The sequence below is a fragment of the Oncorhynchus keta genome, chromosome 2 (assembly GCF_023373465.1).
Source record: "Oncorhynchus keta strain PuntledgeMale-10-30-2019 chromosome 2, Oket_V2, whole genome shotgun sequence".
NCBI classification, from domain to species: Eukaryota; Metazoa; Chordata; class Actinopteri; order Salmoniformes; family Salmonidae; genus Oncorhynchus; species Oncorhynchus keta.
Window position 1 is genome coordinate 17,418,508 of NC_068422.1, and position 27,139 is coordinate 17,445,646.

Sequence of the window (27,139 nt, forward strand, 5' to 3'; positions counted from 1 at the left end):
AAAGCTGTCCTCGAAATGGTCTTGATATGTTCTTCAAAAGAGAGATCAGGGTCCAGAGTAACGCCGAGGTCCTTCACAGTTTTATTTGAGACGACTGTACAACCATTAAGATTAATTAACTTAAGGGTTTCTTACAGAATTTACTGAATTGAAATGGAATAATTGAAGGCAACACTACATAGAACTGCATATTATTTAATAGGATCTCTGTGGCAAACACTAACTCAACAAACAGCTCTGTGACCGGAGTGAATCAACAATAGTGCATATTATCATGGCTTCTCAAAAGTGACTTACTGGGCTTCCCATCATGGTATGAGACTTCCCTGATCCCGTTTGTCCATAGGTGAAAACACAGGCGTTATAACCATCAAACGCTGCCTCCAGGACATCACAGCCCAAGTCTTTAAACACCTGCAATGACACAGAAGCATCATAGTGCAAGTCCTTAAACACATGCAACTATATGCGCTGACCAACTGGCAAGTGTCTTCGCTGACATATTCAATATCTCCCTGTCGGAGTCTGTAATACCAAAATGTTTCAAGCAGACCACCATAGTCCCTGTGCCCAAGAACACTAAGGTAACCTGCCTACAGTGGCTTGCGAAAGTATTCACCCCCCTTGGAATTTTTCCTATTTTGTTGCCTTACATCCTGGAATTAAAATAGATTTTTGGAGGGGTTGTATCATTTGATTTACACAACATGCCTACCACATTGAAGATGCAACAGTTTTCTTGTGAAACAAGACACAAAAAAATGAAAATTGAACATCCATAACTATTCACCCCCCTTCCCCCAGCCCAAAAGTCAATACTTTGTAGAGTCACCTTTTACAGCAATTACAGCTGCAAGTATCTTGGGGTATTTCTCTATAAGCTTCGAACATCTAGGCAAAACTGCTCCAGCTCCTTCAAGTTGGATGGGTTCCACTGGTGTACAGCAATCTTTAAGTCATACCACAGATTCTCAGTTGGATTGAGGTCTAGGCTTTGACTAGGCCATTTCAAGACATTTACACGTTTCCCCTTAAACCACTCGAGTGTTGCATTAGCAAAATGCTTAGGGTCATTGCCCTGCTGGAAGGTGAACCTCTGTCCCAGTCTCAAATCTCTGGAAGACTGAAACAGGTTTCCCTGAAGAATTTCCTTGTATTTAGCGTCCATCATTCCTTCATTTCTGACCAGTTTTCCAGTCCCTGCCGATGAAAAACATCCCCACAGCATTAGAGGTCGACTGATTAGTCGGCCATACCGATTAATTAGGCCCGATTTCAAATTTTCATAACAATCGGTAAATCTGCAAATTATATTGCATTCCACAAGGAAACAGTGGCAGCCTGACCACCCGTTACGCGAGCGCAGCAAGGAGCCAAGGTAAGTTGCTAGCTAGCATTACACTTATCTTATTAAAAAAAACAAAAATCTATTTTAACAATCACTTATTAACCTAGTAATATCATCAACCATAGCTTGTCCGGTGTTGCGTATAATCAATGCAGTGCCTGTTAATTTATCATCGAATCACAGCCTACTTCACCAAATGGGTGATGTTTTAACAAAAGAGCATTCGTTGCACTAATGTACCTAACCATAAACATCAATGGTTTTCTTAAAATCAATACACAGAAGTATATTTATTTAAACCTGTATATTTAGTTAAGAAATTCATGTTAGCAGGCAATATGAACTAGGTCAATTGTGTCACTTCTCTTGCGTTCATTGCATGCCGAGTCAGGGTATTTGCAACGGTTTGGGCAGTTTGGATTGTTGCGAAACAATTTGCCAGAATTTTACATAATTATGACATAACATTGAAGGTTGTGCAATGTAAGAGCAATATTTAGATTTAAGGTTGCCACCGGTTCGATAAAACACGGAACGGTTCCGTATTTCACTGAAAGAATACATTTGTTTTCAAAATGATTGTTTATTAATATGGTCAAATCCGGAAACTAAGGCACGTATTTCTGTGTTTATTATATTAAGTCTATGATTTGATATAGTAGTGACTGAGCGGTGGTAGGCAGCAGCAGGCTCGTAAGCATTCATTCAAACTTTACTGCGTTTGCCAACAGCTCTTAGCAATGCTTGATTCACAAGCTGTTCATGACTTCAAGCCTATCAACTCCTGAGATTAGGCTGGCAATACTAGTGCCTATTAGAACATCCAATAGTCAAAGGAAATGAAATACAAATGGTAGAGAGGGAAATAGTCGACGCGTCATAATTCCTATAATAACTACAACCTAAACTTCTTAACTGGGAATATTGAACCACCAGCTTCCATGTTCTGAACAAGGAACTTAAACGTTAGCTTTTTTACATGGCACATATTGCACTTACTTCGTTCTCCAATACTGTGTTTTTCCATTATTTAAACAGAATTAAGCATGTTTCATTATTTAAGACTAAATATACTTTATTTATGTATTATATTAACAAGTGTTCATTGTTCATTCAGTATTGTTGTAATTGTCATTATTACAAATATATCAAATAAAAATTGTCCAATTAATTGGTATCGGCTTTTTTTTGGTCCTCCAATAAATCAGTATCGGCTTTGAAAAATCGGAATCCGTCGACCTCTACACAGCATGATGCTGCCACCACCATGCTTCACTGTGGGTATGGTGTCCTCGGGATGAGGTGGTGTTGGGTTTACGCCAGACATAGCGTTTTCCTTGATGGCCAAAAAGCTACATTTTAGTCTCATCTGACCAGAGTACCTTCTTCCATATGTTTGGGGAGTCTCCCACATGCCAAAGACCAAACATGTTTGCTTATTTTTTTTCTTTATGCAATGGCTTTTTTTCTGACCACTCGTCTGTAAAGCACTGTGGAGCGTACGGCTTAAAGTGGTCCTATGGACAGATACTCCAATCTCCGCTGTGGAGTTTTGCAGCTACTTCAGGGTTATCTTTGGTCTCCTTGTTGCCTCTCCGATCAATGCCCTCCTTGCCTGGTCCGTTAATTTTGGTGGGTGGCCCTCTCTTGGCAGGTTTGTTGTGGTGGAATAGTCTTTCCATTTTTTAATAATGGATTTAAATGGTGCTTCATGGGATGTTTCAAGTTTCTGATAGTTTTTAGAACTCAACCCTGATCTGTACTTCTCTGATCTGGACTAGTAACCAGCAGGTATCCTAGTGGTTAGAGCGTTGGACTAGTAACCAGCAGGTATCCTAGTGGTTAGAGCGTTGGACTAGTAACCAGCAGGTATCCTAGTGGTTAGAGCGTTGGACTAGTAACCAGCAGGTATCCTAGTAGTTAGAGCGTTGGACTAGTAACCAGCAGGTATCCTAGTGGTTAGAGCGTTGGACTAGTAACCAGCAGGTATCCTAGTAGTTAGAGCATTGGACTAGTAACCAGCAGGTATCCTAGTGGTTAGAGCGTTGGACTAGTAACCAGCAGGTATCCTAGTAGTTAGAGCGTTGGACTAGTAACCAGCAGGTATCCTAGTAGTTAGAGCGTTGGACTAGTAACCAGCAGGTATCCTAGTAGTTAGAGCGTTGGACTAGTAACCAGCAGGTATCCTAGTGGTTAGAGCGTTGGACTAGTAACCAGCAGGTATCCTAGTAGTTAGAGCGTTGGACTAGTAACCGAAAGGTTGCAAGATTGAATCCCTGAGCTGACAAGGTACAAATCTGTCGTTCTGCCCCCGAACAAGGCAGTTAACCCACTGTTCATAGGTCGTCATTGAAAATAAGAATTTGTTCTTAACTGGACTTGCCTAGTTAAATAAAAGGTTAAAATAATAATAATAAAGGCCTAGTTGAACCCTGATCTGTACTTCTCCACAACTTTGTCCCTGACCTGTTTGGAGAGCTCCTTGGTTTTATAGTGCCCCTTGCTTGGTTGTGCCCCTTGCTTAGTGGTGTTGCAGTCTCTTTCAGAACAGGTGTGTGTAGCAATTGACATTAATCAATCACCTTTTTGTTGCAATCTATAGAAGTGGTGCTCCCCTCCATGTGGATAATGACCTTCGCAGACACTAGCTTTTCTCTGTGAAATTAATGTAGAATTTTGAGCAGTTTACTTGAAGTCAGTCAGGCTGTTTTATGTAGAAAACTGAATACAATGCCCAATGTAGGCCTACAGCCAATTGATTGTTAATGCCTTGATAAAACAGTCAGTGTCATGATGATAATTTACTTGAATCAGAAATCCCCCTCTCATCAGGTAATTAGATTTTGAACTGTGCAGTTATTCTTTGAAAAATCACCATTGGACTTCAACATGTTTTGTGTGAATCAATAGTCCAAGGATCTTAAATGTTCTGTTTAGGGGAGAATTGGCTGTGGCAGCCAAATACTTCATCTAAACGTGAATCAATTCTCAATTGCAATATTGTTCTAGAAACATAAAGCCCCCTCTTTTTCAGTGACAACACGTGTATTCCTATTGAACACAGGTGTTCGTAGACGCAGATGATTAGCACAGATAGTACACTCTGCTCTGTTTTCTGTAAACAAGCTCTGTAACATGGACATATGGCTATGTGGGAACCCTACCCCTATAAAGAGTAACATTAGGCTTCTTTAATCCATTAAAGGGCTAAGTCATATGACAAACAAAAAAATACTGATATGTCAACATGACTGTACATTCCTAGTGGTTAGAGCGTTGGACTAGTAACCAGCAGGTAGCCTAGTGGTTAGAGCGTTGGACTAGTAACCAGCAGGTAGCCTAGTGGTTAGAGCGTTGGACTAGTAACCAGCAGGTAGCCTAGTGGTTAGAGCGTTGGACTAGTAACCAGCAGGTAGCCTAGTAGTTAGAGCGTTGGACTAGTAACCAGCAGGTAGCCTAGTGGTTAGAGCGTTGGACTAGTAACCAGCAGGTAGCCTAGTGGTTAGAGCGTTGGACTAGTAACCAGCAGGTAGCCTAGTGGTTAGAGCGTTGGACTAGTAACCAGCAGGTAGCCTAGTGGTTAGAGCGTTGGACTAGTAACCAGCAGGTAGCCTAGTGGTTAGAGCGTTGGACTAGTAACCAGCAGGTAGCCTAGTGGTAAGAGCGTTGGACTAGTAACCAGCAGGTAGCCTAGTGGTTAGAGCGTTGGACTAGTAACCAGCAGGTAGCCTAGTGGTTAGAGCGTTGGACTAGTAACCAGCAGGTAGCCTAGTGGTTAGAGCGTTGGACTAGTAACCAGCAGGTAGCCTAGTGGTTAGAGCGTTGGACTAGTAACCAGCAGGTAGCCTAGTGGTTAGAGCGTTGGACTAGTAACCAGCAGGTAGCCTAGTGGTTAGAGCGTTGGACTAGTAACCAGCAGGTAGCCTAGTGGTTAGAGCGTTGGACTAGTAACCAGCAGGTAGCCTAGTGGTTAGAGCGTTGGACTAGTAACCAGCAGGTAGCCTAGTGGTTAGAGCGTTGGACTAGTAACCAGCAGGTAGCCTAGTGGTTAGAGCGTTGGACTAGTAACCAGCAGGTATCCTAGTGGTTAGAGCGTTGGACTAGTAACCAGCAGGTATCCTAGTGGTTAGAGCGTTGGACTAGTAACCAGCAGGTAGCCTAGTGGTTAGAGCGTTGGACTAGTAACCAGCAGGTATCCTAGTGGTTAGAGCGTTGGACTAGTAACCAGCAGGTAGCCTAGTGGTTAGAGCGTTGGACTAGTAACCAGCAGGTATCCTAGTGGTTAGAGCGTTGGACTAGTAACCAGCAGGTATCCTAGTGGTTAGAGCGTTGGACTAGTAACCAGCAAGTATCCTAGTGGTTAGAGCGTTGGACTAGTAACCAGCAGGTATCCTAGTGGTTAGAGCGTTGGACTAGTAACCAGCAGGTAGCCTAGTGGTTAGAGCGTTGGACTAGTAACCAGCAGGTAGCCTAGTGGTTAGAGCGTTGGACTAGTAACCAGCAGGTATCCTAGTGGTTAGAGCGTTGGACTAGTAACCAGCAGGTAGCCTAGTGGTTAGAGCGTTGGACTAGTAACCAGCAGGTAGCCTAGTGGTTAGAGCGTTGGACTAGTAACCAGCAGGTAGCCTAGTGGTTAGAGCGTTGGACTAGTAACCAGCAGGTAGCCTAGTGGTTAGAGCGTTGGACTAGTAACCAGCAGGTAGCCTAGTGGTTAGAGCGTTGGACTAGTAACCAGCAGGTATCCTAGTGGTTAGAGCGTTGGACTAGTAACCAGCAGGTATCCTAGTGGTTAGAGCGTTGGACTAGTAACCAGCAGGTATCCTAGTGGTTAGAGCGTTGGACTAGTAACCAGCAGGTATCCTAGTGGTTAGAGCGTTGGACTAGTAACCAGCAGGTATCCTAGTGGTTAGAGCGTTGGACTAGTAACCAGCAGGTATCCTAGTGGTTAGAGCGTTGGACTAGTAACCAGCAGGTATCCTAGTGGTTAGAGCGTTGGACTAGTAACCAGCAGGTATCCTAGTGGTTAGAGCGTTGGACTAGTAACCAGCAGGTATCCTAGTGGTTAGAGCGTTGGACTAGTAACCAGCAGGTATCCTAGTGGTTAGAGCGTTGGACTAGTAACCAGCAGGTATCCTAGTGGTTAGAGCGTTGGACTAGTAACCAGCAGGTATCCTAGTGGTTAGAGCGTTGGACTAGTAACCAGCAGGTATCCTAGTGGTTAGAGCGTTGGACTAGTAACCAGCAGGTATCCTAGTGGTTAGAGCGTTGGACTAGTAACCGAAAGGTTGCAAGATTGAATCCCTGAGCTGACAAGGTACAAAATCTGTCGTTCTGCCCCCGAACAAGGCAGTTAACCCACTGTTCATAGGTCGTCATTGAAAATAAGAATTTGTTCTTAACTGGACTTGCCTAGTTAAATAAAAGGTTAAAATAATAATAATAAAGGCCTAGTTGAAAAATGAGATATGAGTTTGGGAAATCCTGTGATAGTACATTAAATCAGGTACACAGTTTAAATTAAGTATTTGAGTTTTTACCCAAAGCCAACCTTTAAAGTGATTGTCCGATGTTTGCAAATGTCTGACATATGACCTATAATTAATGACAAGTGAAATCGTATGTTAAAAAGCAGCTTTTCTGTGTTGATAGTGTGGAAGCACCCCAACAACAGAATGGTGCAGGTGTATACTGGTCATTAAAAATATTAAGGTGAGTAGACTGCTGATTGGCCAGACATCATCCTCTGAGGAAATCACAAGCATGTTTTAAACGGGCTGTTTGAGGTGGAGTTTTTGAAAGTGTTTCTTCTAGAACATATGCCTTGGCCACAAATACCACTAGGATGAGGCAACAACATTATTTGGGTAGGAGTTAACAGAATATGAACATATGAGATAGTAACTGCGCAGTTACTTTAAAACTGCAACATTTTTACTTTCCACTTATACTGTTTTCAAAATGCCGCTCAATGTACCCAAGAGAACAATAATAAGTCATGTCAAACTGTGTAGAAGTGCTGGAAATACTGTTCATTAACGTTGCCATAGTGCGTATTGACTGACTCCATCAGACCTCTTGATCAAGGGTCTTACACGGACAGCCACACGCACTGACGCCATGTCACAGCGCACTTTCTTCCAAGTCACCTGAGAAGTGCACCGTGTCAGTCACATGCGTAGCTACAATCCGTTAACTTTGAAATGGCAACATACTGATTCAGTTTTAATAGCTGTGGGAAACTTACTCGTTTGCAGGCCTCTTCCAATATTTTACTTCTCAGAACGGACTGATATCAACTTGATTAACTGCGCGATGCTGCAACTGTGCTTGTCCCCGTCTGCACAGACTCACCGCTAGGTGGCTCTACCTGATTTGAGTTCATAGGATTTGGGCTCCAGTCTTCCACGGGCAGGTCAAGAAGATATTCCGACACAGATAGAACAATGAGACAGATATTTAGCCGGATGTATAAATGTGAAGCATCCGCTTGGCGTTTCTACTCACTACCTTTATATGGTGGCTAGAGAAGGCCCAGTGTCCAGTGGAAGAAGATGGAGTGAGATGTTTTGTAGACGAAATTCTGTCAAATGTTCTCATCGATGAAACATTTGATCTCAACAGTTTTCCGCTACCAAAACTATAATTTATTACGAACAGAGTGGACTAAGTTTTGTAGTCTTTACCATTTGCCATAGGTTTAAAAAAATTGCGTTTATCGCACACGCGCATTTTAGAGTAGGCGTTCCCTAAAGCCAAATACGTGCTTGAACGCTGCAATAGGCAGGTTGCGCTTGCTCGTGCTTGGCTCTGTCCCCTTCATTGTTCTGCCTACTATGACTAATTTGTTCCCATTGAAAACGACAGTCTGTGGATAGCCAGCAAGGGAAGATTCTGCAAATGGAAAAGCTTAATGGGAAGAAGATTAAAAGCAATGTATTAAATACAATAGGTCTTACAATGAAATGCTTACCTGGTGCTTATGCTGTGTTGAGTGGAGTCATCAATGGGGTCACAATATCTATGTCCATAGATGATATTAAAGAAAATGTACAGATAGGATTCCTTAGTTTCAATGTTTGAGAATTTGTCCCATATGCACTGTATTGTCACTGACTTTGAGTAAAGCCAGAGTTTCTATGTGTGTGGAGGGAATAAGTTAGCCCTAAATATTTCTAAAACTAAAAGCATTGTGTTTGAAACAAAACACTCACTAAACCCTAAACCTCAACTATATCTTGTAATAAATAATGTGGAAATTGAGCAAGTTGAGATGACTAAACTACTTGGAGTAACACTAGATTCTAAACTGCCATGGTGAAAACATATTGATGCAGTCGTAGCTAAGATGGGGAGAAGTCTGTCTATAATATAGCGATGCTCTGCCTTCTTAACAACACTATCAACAAGACAGGTCCTACAGGCCCTAGTTTTGTCACACCTTGACTACTGTTCAGTGGTGTTGTCAGGTGCCACAAAAAAGGACTTAGGAACATTTCAATTGGCTTAGAACAGGGCAGCATGGCTGGCCCTTGGATGTACATAGAGAGCTAATATTAATAATATGTATGTCAATCTCTCCTGGCTGAAAGTGGAGGAGAGATTGACTTCATCACTACTTTTATTTATGAGAGGTATAAACATGTTGAACGCACCGAGCTGTCTGTCTAAACTGCTGGTAGACACAGCTCCGACACCCATGCATACCCCACAAGAAATGCCACACGAGGTCTCTTCACAGTCCCCAAGTCCAGAACAGACTATGACAGGCACACCGTACTACATACAGCCATGACTACATGGAACTCTATTCCACATCAAGTAACTGATGCAAAAATACCTTATGGAACAGTGGGGACTGTGAAGCAAAACAAACATTGGCACAGACACATGCATATACATACACACACGCGCACACACACACACACACACACACGAAAACATACGCACTATACATACACATGGATTTAGTACTGTAGATATGTGGTAATGGGGGAGTAGGGGCCTGGGGCACACAGTGTGTTGTGAAATCTGTGAATGTATTGTGTTTTAAAATTGTATAAACTTCCTTCATTTTGCTGGACCCCAGGAAGAGTAGCTGCTCCTTTGGTAGAACTACAGTGCGGACTGATGGAGCTTACATGGATGTTCCTGGAGTAGCAACTGTAGTCAGTGCTTCTACTGGTCTTGACATGGTTTTGAGGCCTGCTCATAAAATCTTGAACTCATGAATGTGCAGTGTCAAATGACACTTTGATAATTAATGAAGTTGACTTCATAGCTTTAATTGGTAAGGTTATCAATACGACTCGGTTGTGGAAAGCAGAAATGCCAGGATGAAGGTTATTGTGGAGATGGCAAAATAGATATTGTGGGTAACATATGTTACTGTTGAAATGGCTGCTGACATGCTGAACACTCCTAAGGGTGGATTTTTTTCAGCATAATATAGATCAAGTTTAATGGGGTTGGGGAGTTTTTTTGGGGGAGAGACTGTGGTAGAAGTTAGTAGGGATTTATTTTGGTTTAGAATTTTCATGGTAGTATAGAATTGGGCAGATCATGATTGATCGGACATTCAAGCACAGTAGGTGACGGCATGCACTTTAAACATTTATTTGCAGCCATGATATCATAGAAGAAGAAAAAGAAGAAGTGCTGTGGTCTGTCTTGGGTTAGTTATAAACACCTTTGATCCAAAAAAAGATTTGAGTTTGAAACTGCAGTCAAAGTGCAGTAACTGCAGTCGACTATGGTATTTTGGACGCAGTATTTGTCGCATACTGCAGTTATACTACACTCTGTCTGCAATCTTTTTTCATAATGGAGATTTTGTCAAATTAAAGTCAGATTTGACTTTTCACAGCAGGTTAAGAGAACTTAGGGAGTAGGTTGTGATAATACATGTAGCAGGTTAAGAGAACTTAGGGAGTAGGTTGTGATAATACATGTAGCAGGTTAAGAGAACTTAGGGAGTAAGTTGTGATAATACATGTAGCAGGTTAAGAGAACTTAGGGAGTAGGTTGTGATAATACATGTAGCAGGTTTAAGAGAACTTAGGGAGTAGGTTGTGATAATACATGTAGCAGGTTAAGAGAACTTAGGGAGTAGGTTGTGATAATACATGTAGCAGGTTTAAGAGAACTTAGGGAGTAGGTTGTGATAATACATGTAGCAGGTTTAAGAGAACTTAGGGAGTAGGTTGTGATAATACATGTAGCAGGTTTAAGAGAACTTAGGGAGTAGGTTGTGATAATACATGTAGCAGGTTAAGAGAACTTAGGGAGTAGGTTGTGATAATACATGTAGCAGGTTAAGAGAACTTAGGGAGTAGGTTAAGAGAACTTAGGGAGTAGGTTGTGATAATACATGTAGCAGGTTTAAGAGAACTTAGGGAGTATGTTGTGATAATACATGTAGCAGGTTAAGAGAACTTAGGGAGTAGGTTGTGATAATACATGTAGCAGGTTTAAGAGAACTTAGGGAGTAGGTTGTGATAATACATGTAGCAGGTTTAAGAGAACTTAGGGAGTAGGTTGTGATAATACATGTAGCAGGTTAAGAGAACTTAGGGAGTAGGTTGTGATAATACATGTAGCAGGTTTAAGAGAACTTAGGGAGTAGGTTGTGATAATACATGTAGCAGGTTAAGAGAACTTAGGGAGTAGGTTGTGATAATACATGTAGCAGGTTAAGAGAACTTAGGGAGTAGGTTGTGAGAACTTAGGGAGTAGGTTGTGATAATACATGTAGCAGGGTTAAGAGAACTTAGGGAGTAGGTTGTGATAATACATGTAGCAGGTTAAGAGAATTTAGGGAGTAGGTTGTGATAATACATGTAGCAGGTTTAAGAGAACTTAGGGAGTAGGTTGTGATAATACATGTAGCAGGTTTAAGAGAACTTAGGGAGTAGGTTGTGATAATACATGTAGCAGGTTTAAGAGAACTTAGGGAGTAGGTTGTGATAATACATGTAGCAGGTTAAGAGAACTTAGGGAGTAGGTTGTGATAATACATGTAGCAGGTTAAGAGAACTTAGGGAGTAGGTTGTGATAATACATGTAGCAGGTTTAAGAGAACTTAGGGAGTAGGTTGTGATAATACATGTAGCAGGTTTAAGAGAACTTAGGGAGTAGGTTGTGATAATACATGTAGCAGGTTAAGAGAACTTAGGGAGTAGGTTGTGATAATACATGTAGCAGGTTAAGAGAACTTAGGGAGTAGGTTAAGAGAACTTAGGGAGTAGGTTGTGATAATACATGTAGCAGGTTTAAGAGAACTTAGGGAGTAGGTTGTGATAATACATGTAGCAGGTTTAAGAGAACTTAGGGAGTAGGTTGTGATAATACATGTAGCAGGTTAAGAGAACTTAGGGAGTAGGTTGTGATAATACATGTAGCAGGTTTAAGAGAACTTAGGGAGTAGGTTGTGATAATACATGTAGCAGGTTAAGAGAACTTAGGGAGTAGGTTGTGATAATACATGTAGCAGGTTAAGAGAACTTAGGGAGTAGGTTGTGAGAACTTAGGGAGTAGGTTGTGATAATACATGTAGCAGGGTTAAGAGAACTTAGGGAGTAGGTTGTGATAATACATGTAGCAGGTTAAGAGAATTTAGGGAGTAGGTTGTGATAATACATGTAGCAGGTTTAAGAGAACTTAGGGAGTAGGTTGTGATAATACATGTAGCAGGTTTAAGAGAACTTAGGGAGTAGGTTGTGATAATACATGTAGCAGGTTTAAGAGAACTTAGGGAGTAGGTTGTGATAATACATGTAGCAGGATTAAGAGAACTTAGGGAGTAGGTTGTGATAAAACATGTTGCAGGTTTAAGAGAACTTAGGGAGTAGGTTGTGATAATACATGTAGCAGGTTTAAGAGAACTTAGGGAGTAGGTTGTGATAATACATGTAGCAGGTTTAAGAGAACTTAGGGAGTAGGTTGTGATAAAACATGTTGCAGGTTTAAGAGAACTTAGGGAGTAGGTTGTGATAATACATGTAGCAGGTTTAAGAGAACTTAGGGAGTAGGTTGTGATAATACATGTAGCAGGTTTAAGAGAATTAGGTAAATGTTTAGAAAAGGTTTAGGGTTAGTTAAAATCCCCTCCAAATTCTATTTTTGACGTTCATTTGACTAAAGCTGGATCCCTTAAGATTCCTGTTTTTTTGTGATGCTCGTCGTTTGGTGCAACGCAGGGTGGCGTGAGTGGTGAAAAAGAAGAATCGGTCTGTCCTTTTCAGTTTTGATGTTGAGTCTTTGCCTGACATAGTGATGGTAGGATATATAAGTTATCCCGTGCAAGCTTTTGTGCCAAATACTTTACTTTGTTACAGGTGTCAAGCTTATGGGCATGTCACAGCAGTATGTAGGGAGGTTCCTAGGTGTGAGAAGTGTGCAGAAGGGCATGAGACAAAGGAATGTGTAGCACTGGGGAATGTAGTGGTATGTGTTAATTGTAGGGGTGTCCATGGGGCTGTGGATCTAAAATGTCTGGTCAAGAGAGGCAGGTTGAGGTTTCCAGGGTTAGAGGAGTGCAGAAGTTGTCTTATGCTGAGGCAGTGAAGAAAGTTGAGGTGGTGGTGGCAGCTGCCAGGAGGTATTTGGGCTTGCGAGACTTGACATCAGAAGAGTTACAGGCTATGTTAAGTGGTGGTGTCCCATCCTTTCAGGCTGTTGGCCTTAAGTAGAACTAAATAGATTTAAATAGTGGAGTCGGTTGGTAGGTTTAGATGGTAGGGTATTTGTTGATTTATTTTAAAAAAAGACTCAAGTGAAGTATAAGGGAGTTGTACTCCAGTGTAGTAGGTGGCGGAAATGCTAAATGTATTTGATGCCAACCGCCGTTGAACCTCAAATAAGAAGAAGAAGGAGCTGGATCCCTTCAAGCAATGACCGGTTTCCATTCGTCTTCCCATGATGCAACGCACTGAGTGGAATTTTTCAAAACGAGTTAGCGATGGCGGAACAAACAAACAGGGAGGTGGTCACCGGGAGTGTAGAGACAACGAATACATTCACAAATGATCACAACCTCCGATCAAAAATGTGTCTCCCAACTTCGCAAGGAAAAGGGATCAACATACACATTCAATCCGAGACCAAATGTTACGTCGCGATCCGGACAAACGACTTCTCAGACGAACAATCAGCTACGGAAACCTCGGGGCGACTATCCCAGGAAACACCGACAACAGCAAGCAAATGTAACACACCAAACAGCTCAAAGTCAGATGAGATTAACTCCAAAGATATCGTAGTAACCACGGAAAATAAGGAAAACTACATAATCTCCTGTGTTTCTGATGTTGGTCAGTCTCTCTTCTATTCCTATTCACTTGCGCATGATGTTCACGTGTTGCTATTCGTAGGTAGTTACAGTACTTGTAGCTACGATATCTCTCTGTGTCCATGATAAATGTATCATACGTCAGTCAGCCAGGTCATACGCATGATATGTCAGGAGATCAATACTTTGAAACAGCTGTAGAATTGTTTTTTTGTAGTAAAATAAGCTTATTGAACCAACAACACTTATGACAGCCTAGTCTCTGACTGGTTGCCTGCCACCATGGTGGCTGTCATTAGTCGGGAAACCCAGAACCTATCTCCTAAAAAGTTATTTAACAGTGTGTTATTTGACAGTGATCTGCTCAAATTCTGAGGTGGACCTATCAGATGATTCTATTGTGTTCTATCCACAGATCCGTCATCTGCAGGCAGTACCTGTCAGGTTATCACCGAGACCAGAAGAACAGACACAGCCACCACTCTCCCCCCTCTGACCCCCTCCAAGCAGGCTGAGGCTGACGATGCAGAGACGCTACGGAGGGCCAGGGAGGAGGGCCGTGTGGAGGTAATGTTCCCAGGTTTGGTCACACAGGAGGGCTGCTGCCGCTTCGTTAGTGAGATACTGAAGTGTATCCTTTACCAAAGACAACAGCTGCCCATGACCTATGACCAGCTGGTTTACTCTCAGAAGAGACAGCAAGCTGCCATGCAGGTGAGTGCTGGGCAGTGATGCCTCTGACGTTCTCAACCATGTTTCTCTCACTATTTATTTAACATCAATGACTGTTTTCCATATTTGTCTTTCTTTGATTCCTTTTTTCATCTCTTCTCACCACCTTCTCAAAATGCATTGGAGAAGGTCAGAGGGGATGAACCCTGGGAACCTCCTGCAATACAGATTTATTCCAACCGAATAAATACTGGCTGCTATAATAGCCCTACTCCTAGCAGTGTTGTCTAGGATCTATGAGTTGCTGTTTGACGCCAGGCCCTCTCTCTTCCTCTTTCCCCCAGAATGAGGAGGCAGTGGCCTGGAGGCCCGGTCAGTCCACTGTAGAAGGCCTGGACTGGAGGAGGTGCCAGCGTACCCTCCAAGACCTTGAGCAGGTGCTACAACAACTGGATGTGCTCTTCTCCCTCTCCCTGGTCCCCCGTGTGCTCCTCCTGCTCGGCGGCTCCCTCCTCCTTCCCAAGGAGCTGTACGAAGTCAACATGGAGGATGTGATACTAGCCACCGGCGACCGTAGCCTACGCGTCTCCTCGTGTCTACGACAAGTCTTCCGCACGCTCTTCGTGGCCGACCTGTTGTCTGACGCTAAACCTGTCCGGCTCACAGCCACGACGGTCATGGTTCTGGCCCACAGGGACTGTGGTGTGGGGTGGTTCCGGCCCAAGCTGGATTTCAAGGTCCCCACACGGGTGAAGAGCCAGGTTATTTCTCTGTCTTGTGACCCCAGTAGTGTCTCTGGGTCTGGGGCGTCTGAGGGAGGAAGGCAGACTGCCTGGCAGGACTATGTGTGGTTTCAGGCCCCCTTGACTATCAAAGGCTTCAGCAAGTGACATACAAGGTACAAGGAAGGTACTCTAACCCACAGCCATAGTATAGTATGAGATGAGACAAGGTCCTGTATTCAGAATCTGAAAGTAAGAGTGCTGATCTAGGATCAGGTCCCCCCCGTCTATATAATCCTACTCTTACTGATCTGAAGGCAAAACTGGGCCCGTCTTCATGAAGTGTCTCAGAGTAGGAGTGCTGATCTAGGTTCAGTTTGACCTTTTGGATCACAATGACTAACATTATATGGACCTAGGGCACATGATCCTAGATCAGCTGTGAATATGGACCTGTGTAAAGGCAGCCCAAGTGTTGACTGAGCGGAGTTACACATTTGCCATACCTTTCTCTCTCTCAGGGACCCCTGTCTCTCTGGCTGCGTTTACATAGGCAGTCCAATTCGGATCTTGTTTTCACTAATTGGTCTTTTGACAAATCAGATCAGCTCTGAAAAAGATCTCATGTGAAATTTAAAAATGGTCAATTGTGATGCCTGTGTAAACAGCATATGTAACCCGTAGCCTAGTCCAGGGACTGTGTTTTTATTACAATTCATATGAAAAACTTTCGGGATCTGTACAGAATTATTTTTAATGAATTATGTTGTCTTTTAGCTGTGTATTTACTTTTAGCTTGGCTATGTGCTGTAATGAAAGCAGTGTTGGTGCTTTTACTGTGTATAATATAGCTTTCTAAAAAATGTTATGGACAGTATGCCTACTTTTCATCTGTTTGAGACGCAACACTGGCTGTACCTGTACTGTACATTGACGTGTCATGGTTTTCAATTGCTTAAAAATGGAGGTCTGAAACAATATTTTGTAAATATACAGTGTGTATGTCAGTTTTAGCATGATCACTAAATTATTTCCGATTAATTTGAATTGTACACATCTGCAGCTAAAAGCTGAATTATAGTAGACATCCCAGGACTCGACTTAAGCTGTGTCCGGGTTATTCTGGGAAACCAGCCCCACCAATATTAGACACTACAAAATATTTAACAAGCCAGACATTACAGGGTTGTCACAATAGACATGATTACAGCAGTAGTGCATTATTACAACAAGGACAAGAGAAGGAAAGAGCTGAAACATCTGTGATTATGTTGCTTCCACAGTTCTTGTTCAATATGGCAGACATTTGTAACCTGAATGTGTTAGTGCTGGTCAATTATGTTTTGACTGATAGTGCACATTATCAAATGACTAAGTCTTATTCATATGACATTGATCTTAAATTATAATAGCATTGTTTGACAGAGTATTTCAAATATTGACTTGATAAGACAGTTTGATTTTGAGCTTTGATAACAGTATAAAATGGTTTTAGAGAAACTTGGACTATTAGTAGTTAGTTGTGCACGTCTGTGAGAACACTAAGTCCCTGAAGTTCTGTTGGCTCTCTTCCTGGCGCTTGGCTGGAGAGTGCAGTGTACACACCTGGGTTGTGTTCATTACATACCAAACCCATGTCCCACCCCTTCCCCTGACAGTCCCAAATGCTTCCTACCTCTCTTCCTTGGCCCTAACCCTTCATTTCTGCAGATCTTCATTAAGGTGTCAGCAAACATGGTGTGAGCTTTACCACTGCACTTCTTATACCTATCCAGAATCTACAGAACTGCAAACATCGAGGGGTTTGTGGTAGGGAGCAATTTGGGACTGGCTGTTGTTGCATCAGCCCTAAAACAACTTCACCTTCCTAACAAACTGCAGCAGGTCGTCGGCCAAGAGCCATGCCTCTTTGAAGGCAGCGAAGTGGCTTCCTTGGGGGATGTAGGAGTAGATGTTCCTGAACCTGGGGCACATGCATTATCTCATTAAGGAACGTCGCTAAGCCTGTAGGCACATACTGTACACCATCTTCCCGAGGACACGAGAGAGAACAAACGCTGCAACACAAGTACATTTTATTCACAGCAGACATTCATTTAGCAGGCGCTCTTTCCCAGGGTGAATTAGAATCAGTCAACTAAAGTAGGTCAAACGACCACTTAGAGACCCTAATTATTGGGAGCCTGCTATCTTAACAAAGCAAGCATGATTAGAGCTCTGTAATTCAGTTGGTCATGGGTTCAAGTCCTGCAAGGATCACATACAACTACAAATGTACAGTAAGTTACTTATGGCATATTAAGTGGCATTACTGTTTCCATTAAACAGGTATTAAATGATAGGCCCTGTAGAGAGAAAGCCAACAGCCTCAATGTCATTGTGGAGCACTGTGCCCCCCCGTCTTCCAAGTCCCGGTCACACTATTTGGATAGGCCATCTGTATACAGTTGAAGTCGGAAGTTTACATACACTTTTACATACACTGACAGGTTTGAGTCATTAAAACTTGATTTTCAACCACTCCAAAAATGTATTGTTAACAAACTAGTTTTGGCAAGTCTGTTAGGACATCTACTTCATGCAAGTCATTTTTCCAACAATTGTTTACAAACATATAATTTCACTTATAATTCACTTGTCACAATTCCAGTGGGTCAGAAGTTTACATTCACTAAGTTGACTGACTTTAAACAGCTTGGAAAATTCCAGAAAATTATGTAATGGCTTTAGAAGCTTCTGATAGGCTCATTGACATCATTTGAGTCAAGTAGGTGTACCTGTGGGTGTATTTCAAGGCCTACCTTCAAACTCAGCCTCTTTGCTTGACATCATGGGAAAATCAAAAGAAATCAGTCAAAAATTGTAGACCTTCACAGTCTGGTTCATCCTTGGGAGCAATTTCCAAACGCCTGAAGGTACCACGTTCATCTGTACAAACAATAGTACGCAAGTATAAACACCACGGAGCCGTCATATCGTTCAGGAAGTAGTCACGTTCTGTCTCCTTGCAAGCCGAAGAACACCATCCCAACCGTGAAGCACGAGTGTTGCAGCATCATGTTGTGGGGTGCACTTCACAAAATATATGGCATCATGAGGGAGGAAAATTACGTGGATATATTGAAGCAACATTTCAAGACATCAGTCAGGAAGTTAAAGCTTGGTTGCAAATGGGTCTTTCAAATGGACAATGACCCCAAGCATACTTCCAAAGTTGTGGCAAAATGGCTTAAGGACAACAAAGTCAAGGTATTGGAGTGACCATCACGAAGCCCTGACCTCAATCCTATAGAGAATTTGTTGGCAGAACTGAAAAAACGTGTGCGAGCAAGGAGGCCTACAAACCTGACTCAGTTACACCAGCTATATCAGGAGGAATGGGCCAAAATTCACCCAGCCTATTGTGGGAAGTCGGCTCCTCTCCTTGTTCGGGCGGCGCTCAGCGGTCGACGTCACCGGTCTTCTAGTCAACGCCGCTTCACCATTCATTTTCCATTTGTTTTGTCTTGTTTTTCCGCACACCTATTTTACATCCCCTCATCACTCTATGTGTATATTATCCCTTGTCCCCCCTATGTCTGTGTGTGTAATTGTTCGTTACGTGTCATGTGTGACGCTTCATGATGGTTTTTCGCTGGGTTTTGTTTGGAACCAGTGGTATTGTATGCTGTACATTATTTGTGTGACGAGTGAGCTATTTGCTTTTTCCTTTGGCGGGAGTGTCATTACGCAGTTGCGTCTGACTGTTTTCCTTCTGCCAAATAAAGTGTGCCTGTTCACTTATCTCTGCTCTCCTGCATCTGACTTCAGTTAACCAGTTGTGCACACCGTTGACAAACTCTCCACCTGCTCCACTACAGACCCGTCGACGTTAACGAGGGCCTGTTCGGCCCGACTTTTCCTGTAGTACACAATCAGCTCCGTTTTCTTGCTCACATTGAGGGAGAGGTTATTGTCCTGGCACCATGCAGCCAGTTTTCTGACCTACTTCCTATAGGCTGTCTCATTGCTGTCGGTGATCAGGCCTACCACTGTTGTGTCAATGAACAGCATTCTCACATAGGTGTTCCTTTTGTCTAGGTGGGAAAGGGCAGTGTGGAGTGTGATTGAGATTGCGTCTTCTGTGGATCTGTTGGGGCGGTATGCAAATTGGAGTGGGTCTAGGGTATCCGGGAGGATGCTGTTGATGTGAGCCATGACCAGCCTTTCAAAGCACTTCCTGGCTACAGACATGAGTGCTACAGGGCAATAATAATTTAGGCAGCTTACCTTCGCTTCCTTGGGCACAGGGACTATGGTAGTCTGCTTGAAACATGTAGGTATTGCAGTCTTGGTCAGGGAGAGGTTGAAAATGTCACATCTGCTCCCACTACGCCCTCTGGTGTCCATCCGGTTTTGTCATAACTGTCTGTCTGTCTGTGTGGTTGGAGACAGGTGTGCTGGAGTCGGAGCAAATCCCTACCAGCTGCATATCATCTCCCATAATCAAGACCTCTACATAAACTCATTCCTGCCATTTCCACGCTGCCAGATCGTAATCTCTGATCAGTCAGTAATGAGTCTTAGCTCAAGATCCTGGTAGCTCTACAGTGCCTGTTCCCTGTCTTACATCATTTTTGTCCTCTCCTTAAAGTACTGATCTGTCTCCGGCTCCTGTCTCCTGTTCTACATCTCACCACCAACCTCCTTGCTCTGGATATTACTCACCACCATCACCTTGGTTTCCCCTCAGGACCATTTCCCCTGTTCCACCCTGTCAACTCCAACCTCACTCTACACTCCTGGTTATTGCAACTCATCTGAGCTTCCCCGGTTCTGCACTCCCCATTTTCTGTGTTCAATAAACAGTTTGTGCATTCATCCCGGTTTCCTCTGCTGAGTCCGCTCTTGGGTGGGTGTCCCCCCTTCGCTCATCATAACAGAAAATGTCTGTGAAGACACTTGTCAGTTGGTCCGCGCATGCTTTCAGTACACGTCCTGGTAATCCGTCTGGCCGCGCGGCTTTGTGAATGTTGACCTGTTTAAAGGTCTTGCTCACGTTGACTACCGAGACCATTATCACACAGTCGACCAGAACAGCTGGTGCTCTCGTGCATGCTTCAGTGTTGCTTGCCTCGAAACGAGTGTAAAAGGCATTTTTCTCATATGGTATGCTCGCGGCTGGGTTTTCCTTTGTAGTCCGTAATAGTTTTCAAGCCCTGCCACATCCGACGAGTGTCAGAGCCGATGTAGTAGGATTCAATCTTAATCCTGTATTGACACTTTGCTTGTTTGACGGTTCGTCTGAGGGCATAGCGTGATTTCTTGGATTAGTGTCCCGCTCTTTGAAAGCGGCAGCTCTAGCCTTTAGCTTGATGTGGATGTTGCCTGTAATCCATGGCTTCTGGTTGGGATATGTATGTACGGTCACTGTGGACGACGTAGTCAATGCACTTATTGATGAAGCCGGTGACTGAGGTGGTATACTCCGCAATACCATTGGATGAATCACGGAACATATTCCAGTCTGTGCTAGCAAAACAATCCTGTAGCATCTGCCTGGGTAATAGCATCTGAATTTTACAATTCCATTGGTGAGCAGGGTCTCGTGACATTTCATAAGTGTTTTTCAATTATGTATTTAGCTGTACAACCAGGCAAACAAGACTGGGTAAACCAGTCGGCAGGTGAGTATTGAGACAGTACAGTTTCTCAGTCGCTTTGGTGCATTTCTTAGATTAAAAATGCAATTCTTGATACTACTTGTACAAATTCCAAATCAGCTAGTCACTTGTGCACATCATTAAAGCAATTTCTTATTCCTTTGAACAAATTGCAATTGATAATGTACAAGTGTCAGCTTTTTTCCACATTATCAATTGCTCATGTCATGTTGATCAAAATATAATAGATGGTTCTCTGTTGAATAGTCTTACCCCTCAAAACATCTAGGCATTAGTTCCTTGCATAAGCCATTACATGCAGAATTGTTGAACTATTTGTCATAAACTGTCAAGCATAGTTTTACACATTTCTATTAGACCTTTTGTACAAAAATGTGAATTGATGAATCGTGCAGGTGAAATTGACCCTCACTCATGAAGGAATCTAAAGTGTTAGTTCAACCAACAATCAACCAGTTGTCTAAATTGCTCAAAGTTGCATCTCATGAAGAATCAATTGGCAAGCATATATAGACAGACCACAACACAGAGTTGCAATTTTCCAATAATGGATGGACCAGGAAACGAACAGGGTCAACAGCCAAGAGGAGGAAGAAGAGGAGCAAGTATGCGTGGTGGAAGGCAAAACAGAGGAAGAGGCAGAAGAGGACATAGGCGCATATCTGATGACATAGGGGCCACTATTGTAGACCATGTTGTCAATCATGGCCTTACAATGGCTGAGGCGGGTCGAAGGGTGCAGCCGAATATTGAGAGATCAACCGTGTCCTCAATAGTTCAAACATTTCGAAGAGAGAACAGGTATGTCTACCAATGTACACTGTACTGTTACTGTATATAAGCAGTATACTGTATACTTCCTACAATGCTTCATATTACAGTAGTCCACTTGTATTTCACAGCATACAGAAATATACTCTATACAGATACATACTGCACCTTACATGCACCCACCTGTATGTTTTACAGTAAAATGTGTGTTCGTATTGTTTTTGTCTGTGAAAGTGTGATGCATCACTGCATTTCCCCCCCCCCATAGGACTGCAAGATTACCTCAAACCGGAGGCAGAGGACGCCTTTTCACACCTCAACAGGAGGAGGCTATTTGCACCATGGTCTGAGTCAACAATGCCATGAGACTCAGGGAAATACAAAGGACCATTATAGAAGACAACGATGTCTTTGAAAACATCCATACGGTTAGCATCTCAACCATCGACAGGGTGCTGCATAGAAACCAGATGAGCGTCTGCTAAATGACTTAAATGTAAATGTAAACAGCTGTACCGTGTACCATTCCAAAGGAATGAGGACAGAGTTAAGGAGCTACGGTACCAGTATGTACAGGTAAAACATGATTCTATGTAACTACTTTACAGCAACATTTTATAGTGATACATAGTACAGTAAGCATAAACTGCACACATTTCCATTGCTGTGGAAGGAACATGCAATATATGTACATTTTATGTCACTCTTCCTTACCAAAACAAATTAAACTGTGTGTTCTGGGATATAGTGTATAATGGAGTTGGAATCAAGTGAACCCTCTCACAACTTTGTATACGTGGATGAGGCTGGCTTCAACCTGACCAAATGCAGAAGGCGGGGTCGGAATATCATCGGTCACAGAGCGACTGTGAATTTGCCAGTCCAACGGGGCGGAAATATCACCATGTGTGCTGCTATTTCGGAGCATTGTGTCCTAACCCATATCCCCCTTATAGGGCCATACAACACCCAAATCAAATCAAATTTATTTATATAGCCCTTCGTACATCAGCTGATATCTCAAAGTGCTGTACAGAAACCCAGCCTAAAACCCCAAACAGCAAACAATGCAGGTGTAAAAGCACGGTGGCTAGGAAAAACTCCCTAGAAAGGCCAAAACCTAGGAAGAAACCTAGAGAGCAACCGGGCTATGTGGGGTGGCCAGTCCTCTTCTGGCTGTACCCAGCATCTACTCAACTTTTTAGAGACTCTCTACAGGGCTCTCATCCCTGATGATGAGAGGGGTCTGTTTAGAGAGGATTTGCCAAAGTATGTGGTCATTTGTGATAATGTGTGTTTCCCTTGATCAAACATCATAAGGCAATGGTTTGTGACCCACCCGAGGATGCTCGTAGAATTCCTCCCACCTTATTCACCATTCCTTAACCTAATTGAGGAGTTATTTTCAGCATGGAGGTGGAAGGTGTACGATCGTCAGCCATACACACAGATGACCCTGCTGGCTGCAATGGATGCAGCATGTGAGGACATCACAGTAGACACCTGCAGGGGATGGATAAGGCATTCCAAAAGATTATTTCCACGTTGCATTGGAAGGGAAAATATCCGGTGTGATGTGGATGAGAATATGTGGGCCAACAGACAGGAACGTCTGGATGTGTGGAGACAGCACAACAGTGCTGCGGGCAAAGTTGTGCCTTGGGGGTGGTTTCCTGTGTTTCTTTCTAATTTAGTTTTTTTCCCTTTGTGCCCCTTGGGTTGTCCAGTCTCTTTCAATCAATAACCCACATACAGTAATATGTAAATAGTACTGTTGAAATTGATATATGCCTTAGAAGTGCAGCCTTGTGCATTTTCAATACAGTAACTGTCATCCTAACTGTAGCCTAAGTTTACATCAGGTAATACTGTCAAAGTACACAGTTACATTGACAACATGCCTAAACATTTTGACGACCTTGTTCGTGAACAATGACTCAATGACTTATCATTCTGATGACACTGACATGATCATTGGCATGAATATTTACTTCTGAGAGATGTACTAAGGATTTTTAGTGACTGACTAGCTTTAGAAACATATCTATTGTATATTGCAGTTTGTACAAATTGTTCTGAGAAATGCACTTATTATTTTGCACATGTTAGGGATGATGTGAAAAATGCACCAAAGCGACTGAGAAACTGTAACTGACTTGCCTGGTTTAAAACATTTTTTAAAGATCCGTTCTTCAAAACAAACGCACTTAATACGTGTAAACTTTTGGGTCCTCCTCTTTAGGTTTTGGGTGATTGGTGGAATCAAGATCAAGCCCCACTCTCAGCAAGCAGGCAGTGACGTCACCGTGTTTATATAACAGCCGTCTGAGGCAAGGATTTGTTTGTTTAATACGATTGGAGTGACGATTAAAAAAAGATATCAAACGGGAAAATGATCATGGAATGGAAGATCGTCGTTCCTCTGCTCGCCGTGGCCTTTACGGTGGCGAACGCCGGTTTGATCGGAGGCCCCATGGACGCAAATATGAACGACCAAGGAACGAGAGACGCCCTGCAGTTCGCGGTGGTCGAACACAACAAGAAAACAAACGACATGTTTGTCAGGCAGGTGGCCAAGGTTGTCAATGCACAGAAACAGGTCAGATCCTTTTCCATGTATTAGTTCACGACAAGATCATTTTGTTAGTTTGTGTAGTCTACCCAGTGAGCAAAATGACGTAGAAAATACGAATTTTCTCACTTATGTATGTTCAAAATGCGTCTTTTGTGGATGTTTGCAGTATGGGTGGAATTTATTATAATAAATTCCACCCAATCTGTCACATGCATTTATGTAAGCTTTTTAAATTAGCTTTAAAGATGTCAGCGACGTTGAAAAAAATAAACCAACTACAATAACATTCATTGTAACGGTTATAGAAATGTTTCTTGTTATGACTGATATATTTTTGTATATCTACATTAGTTGAATGCACTGACTAAGTCGTTCTGGATAAACTGAACGACCTAAAAGTTATTAAAAATATATATATTGTAATGACCTGACTAGATCATAAATTAACAATTGTCCAGACAGAGGCTTGAGTTTGCGCATTGACGGTTTATTAAACCAACTTTACACAGGCTACTGTTTGGGCCGTAGCACACGCCAAATAGATGACAGATAACCCACAAGCCAAACGTGACCTTCTCTTGTGAAGCCCAGACGTAAGAGAGAGAGAACAAAGGCTGAACCTGATCTTAACTTCCAATGCTCCACCCCCCTGCCCAACCCCCCTCCACGCCACTCCGCCAACCACCAGGATGCCCGGCATCAGAACATTCCAGGCATTCCCGTGATTGGCAGATAGCAGGTTGATTGACATGTCGGACCCCGCGAACACCGGGTACTGGTCAGTACAACACAACCACCTCCGAGCCTAACACATAACACACAGCTGTCTGTGCGGGTCGCTACAATATATAAAAAACGAACAGACAAGTACCAATTTGGTTCGTCCGGCCCAGACCAAATCTGAAAGAATCATAGACGTCAAGGCTGTTTCACAAGTTTGAACAGTATTATGGCACAGTACTATTCAGAGTACAGTACAATATAGTTTAATTCCGTAGAGTACAATATGGTACATTCAACTGTACTCAACTGTACCTAATTTTCTCTACTGTGCTGTGCTGCGCTCTTCTGTACTGTGCTGTGAAACATAGACGCCTGTGATTGGGACAAATCAAGGCCAGTCGAGGCAGGACCAAATCTTAACCAAACATAGATGCCCAAAAGACCTCAGGTGCCAATCCATGCTTATTGTGTTTGCTCATGTTTCATTCCTCAAGTGAAATGGGTTTAGTAATTTAACTAAATCGCTCTGGATAAGAGCACCTGCTAAAATGACTGAAAATGGGAATGAATGGGTCTTATTGTCAGGAAGTTCATCAGATTAACACAAGAGTACAACCACATTGAAAGCTCATTCTGTGATTCTGTGTTTATATGCCAATTTCCCAACCCCTCTGGATCTATGCACATTTGCCATTATGCAGAGGACTTCATTTCTAAACCAGGCGGGCATCTGCACTAATTTGAGAACACAGCATAGAATGCGGAAGGGAATTGGATTCTGTTTTTTACATTTCAATTGTTTATCATCCGTGCATGATCGGGAGAAGACCAATCTAGAATTAGGCCAAAATGCTGTTTACCACCTCTGTTAGTTGACCTCATAGCCTAACATGGTCTGAGTGCCAATCTGTTTTTTCTTTAATGTACTGTGTTTTGCATGACAGTTCTGACAGGATTTGGCAAAAGAACAGAAACAGAATGCCACCCTGGCCTAATCTAACATGACATGTACAATCAATAAAACTTTCAAAATTACTTTGAAAGCAGGTGTGATTTCTGTATATGTGAATGATATGATCCCATAAAATGATGGCCATGATTTAAAAAGATTGTTTGTGTAACCCACCCTCTTGCCTGTAGGTGGTATCTGGGATGAAGTACATCTTCACAGTGCAGATGGGCAGGACCCCATGCAGGAAGGGAGGTGTTGAGAAGATCTGCTCCGTGCACAAAGACCCGCAGATGGCTGTGGTAAGGACCACTCGGGCCTCGACTAGCCTGTTCCCAGATCGGTTTGTCCTCAACCAGTGCCAGTCGGTTATCAGAGCTTCCTATATGTCTGGCTTATGACTGGTCCATAGATTGTTTGCAACATGTTACAAACAGTCATAGCACATTGGTAACTAAGAGTTTAGACAACCGTTGATAAACCAATTAAAATTTGCTCAGTTCAGTTATTGCTATACACTGAGTATATGAAACATTAAGAACACCTGCTCTTTCCTTGACAGACTGACCAGGTGAAAGCTATGTTCCCTAACTGATGTCACTTGTTAAATCCACTTAATTCAGTCCATGCCCTAATGAATTGAGGCTGTGTGTGCAGCCTTTGGCCATGTTCAAGATCATAACAACTAATATATTGTGTGTAAATTGTGACTGATCTACAAATAATGAGTAGTTATTTATGATGCAAGTTGATTTGTATATCAGGCAGTCGGCTGCAATGTCGAACAAGTCCATTGTCAAGTGTTCCGCTTGCTAAAAGGTTGTGTTACTATGCCAACTCATGTTGCTTTCTGTCTCCTCAGCCCTACAAGTGCACCTTCGAGGTGTGGAGCCGCCCCTGGATGAGCGATATCCAGATGGTCAAGAACCAGTGTGAAAGTTAAGACCCAGTGAAGAGAACTTCAATCAATGTCTAGTCTACCCAATAACTACTATTATCTAGTACTAGTGTTATTTGTTAGTCTTACCAATGCAGTTCAACCTCCTTGTCTAGGATGTATTCAGAGAATCGCACTAATAAAATATGTTCAAATGTATTGCATGCCCACATTAATATAAGCACTTAATGCAAACATTGCTGTCTTGAGAATGTAGTATTAAAATGAGGCAACAGTTAACTAAATAAATGTTTTGGAATGTTTACATATGGTTATTTGCTTCATTTAGTTGCCATATGCCCAAACCTCTCCTTTACAAGGTAAGTTCTATATGCGTTCTTTTCACATGATTGTGTCCAAAGTTGAGAAATACAGCTGCCAGTCACACGCCCAATGAGTCACAGAACCCACAAAACAGTACGTGACAGAAATGTAATAAGACAGATGGGCTGGCCCGTTTTTAGTCCAGTGGGTGTGTCACTTTTTTTATGTT

General features: G+C 42.6%; 2 protein-coding genes and 1 pseudogene across 2 annotated transcripts; 2 read left to right on the plus strand and 1 right to left on the minus strand.

Moving 5' to 3' along the window:
* Nucleotides 1–8,168, minus strand: part of LOC118374072 (kinesin-like protein KIF16B) — a 70,678-nt pseudogene extending 62,510 nt beyond the window's left edge.
* A 5,073-nt stretch (nucleotides 8,169–13,241) lies between these two features.
* Nucleotides 13,242–16,534, plus strand: mad2l1bp (MAD2L1 binding protein). Its single transcript, XM_035760408.2, has 3 exons — nucleotides 13,242–13,656; nucleotides 14,050–14,348; nucleotides 14,651–16,534. Exons 1-3 carry the CDS (start codon nucleotides 13,305–13,307, stop codon nucleotides 15,194–15,196), a joined length of 1,197 nt encoding a protein of 398 aa, XP_035616301.1. The 5' UTR covers nucleotides 13,242–13,304; the 3' UTR covers nucleotides 15,197–16,534.
* A 7,200-nt stretch (nucleotides 16,535–23,734) lies between these two features.
* Nucleotides 23,735–26,909, plus strand: LOC118374066 (cystatin-like). The gene is made up of 3 exons (XM_035760406.2): nucleotides 23,735–24,061; nucleotides 25,901–26,011; nucleotides 26,572–26,909. The coding sequence occupies exons 1-3, from the start codon at nucleotides 23,855–23,857 to the stop codon at nucleotides 26,650–26,652; spliced, it is 399 nt and encodes a 132-aa protein (XP_035616299.1). The 5' UTR covers nucleotides 23,735–23,854; the 3' UTR covers nucleotides 26,653–26,909.
* The last annotated feature ends 230 nt before the right edge of the window (nucleotides 26,910–27,139 follow it).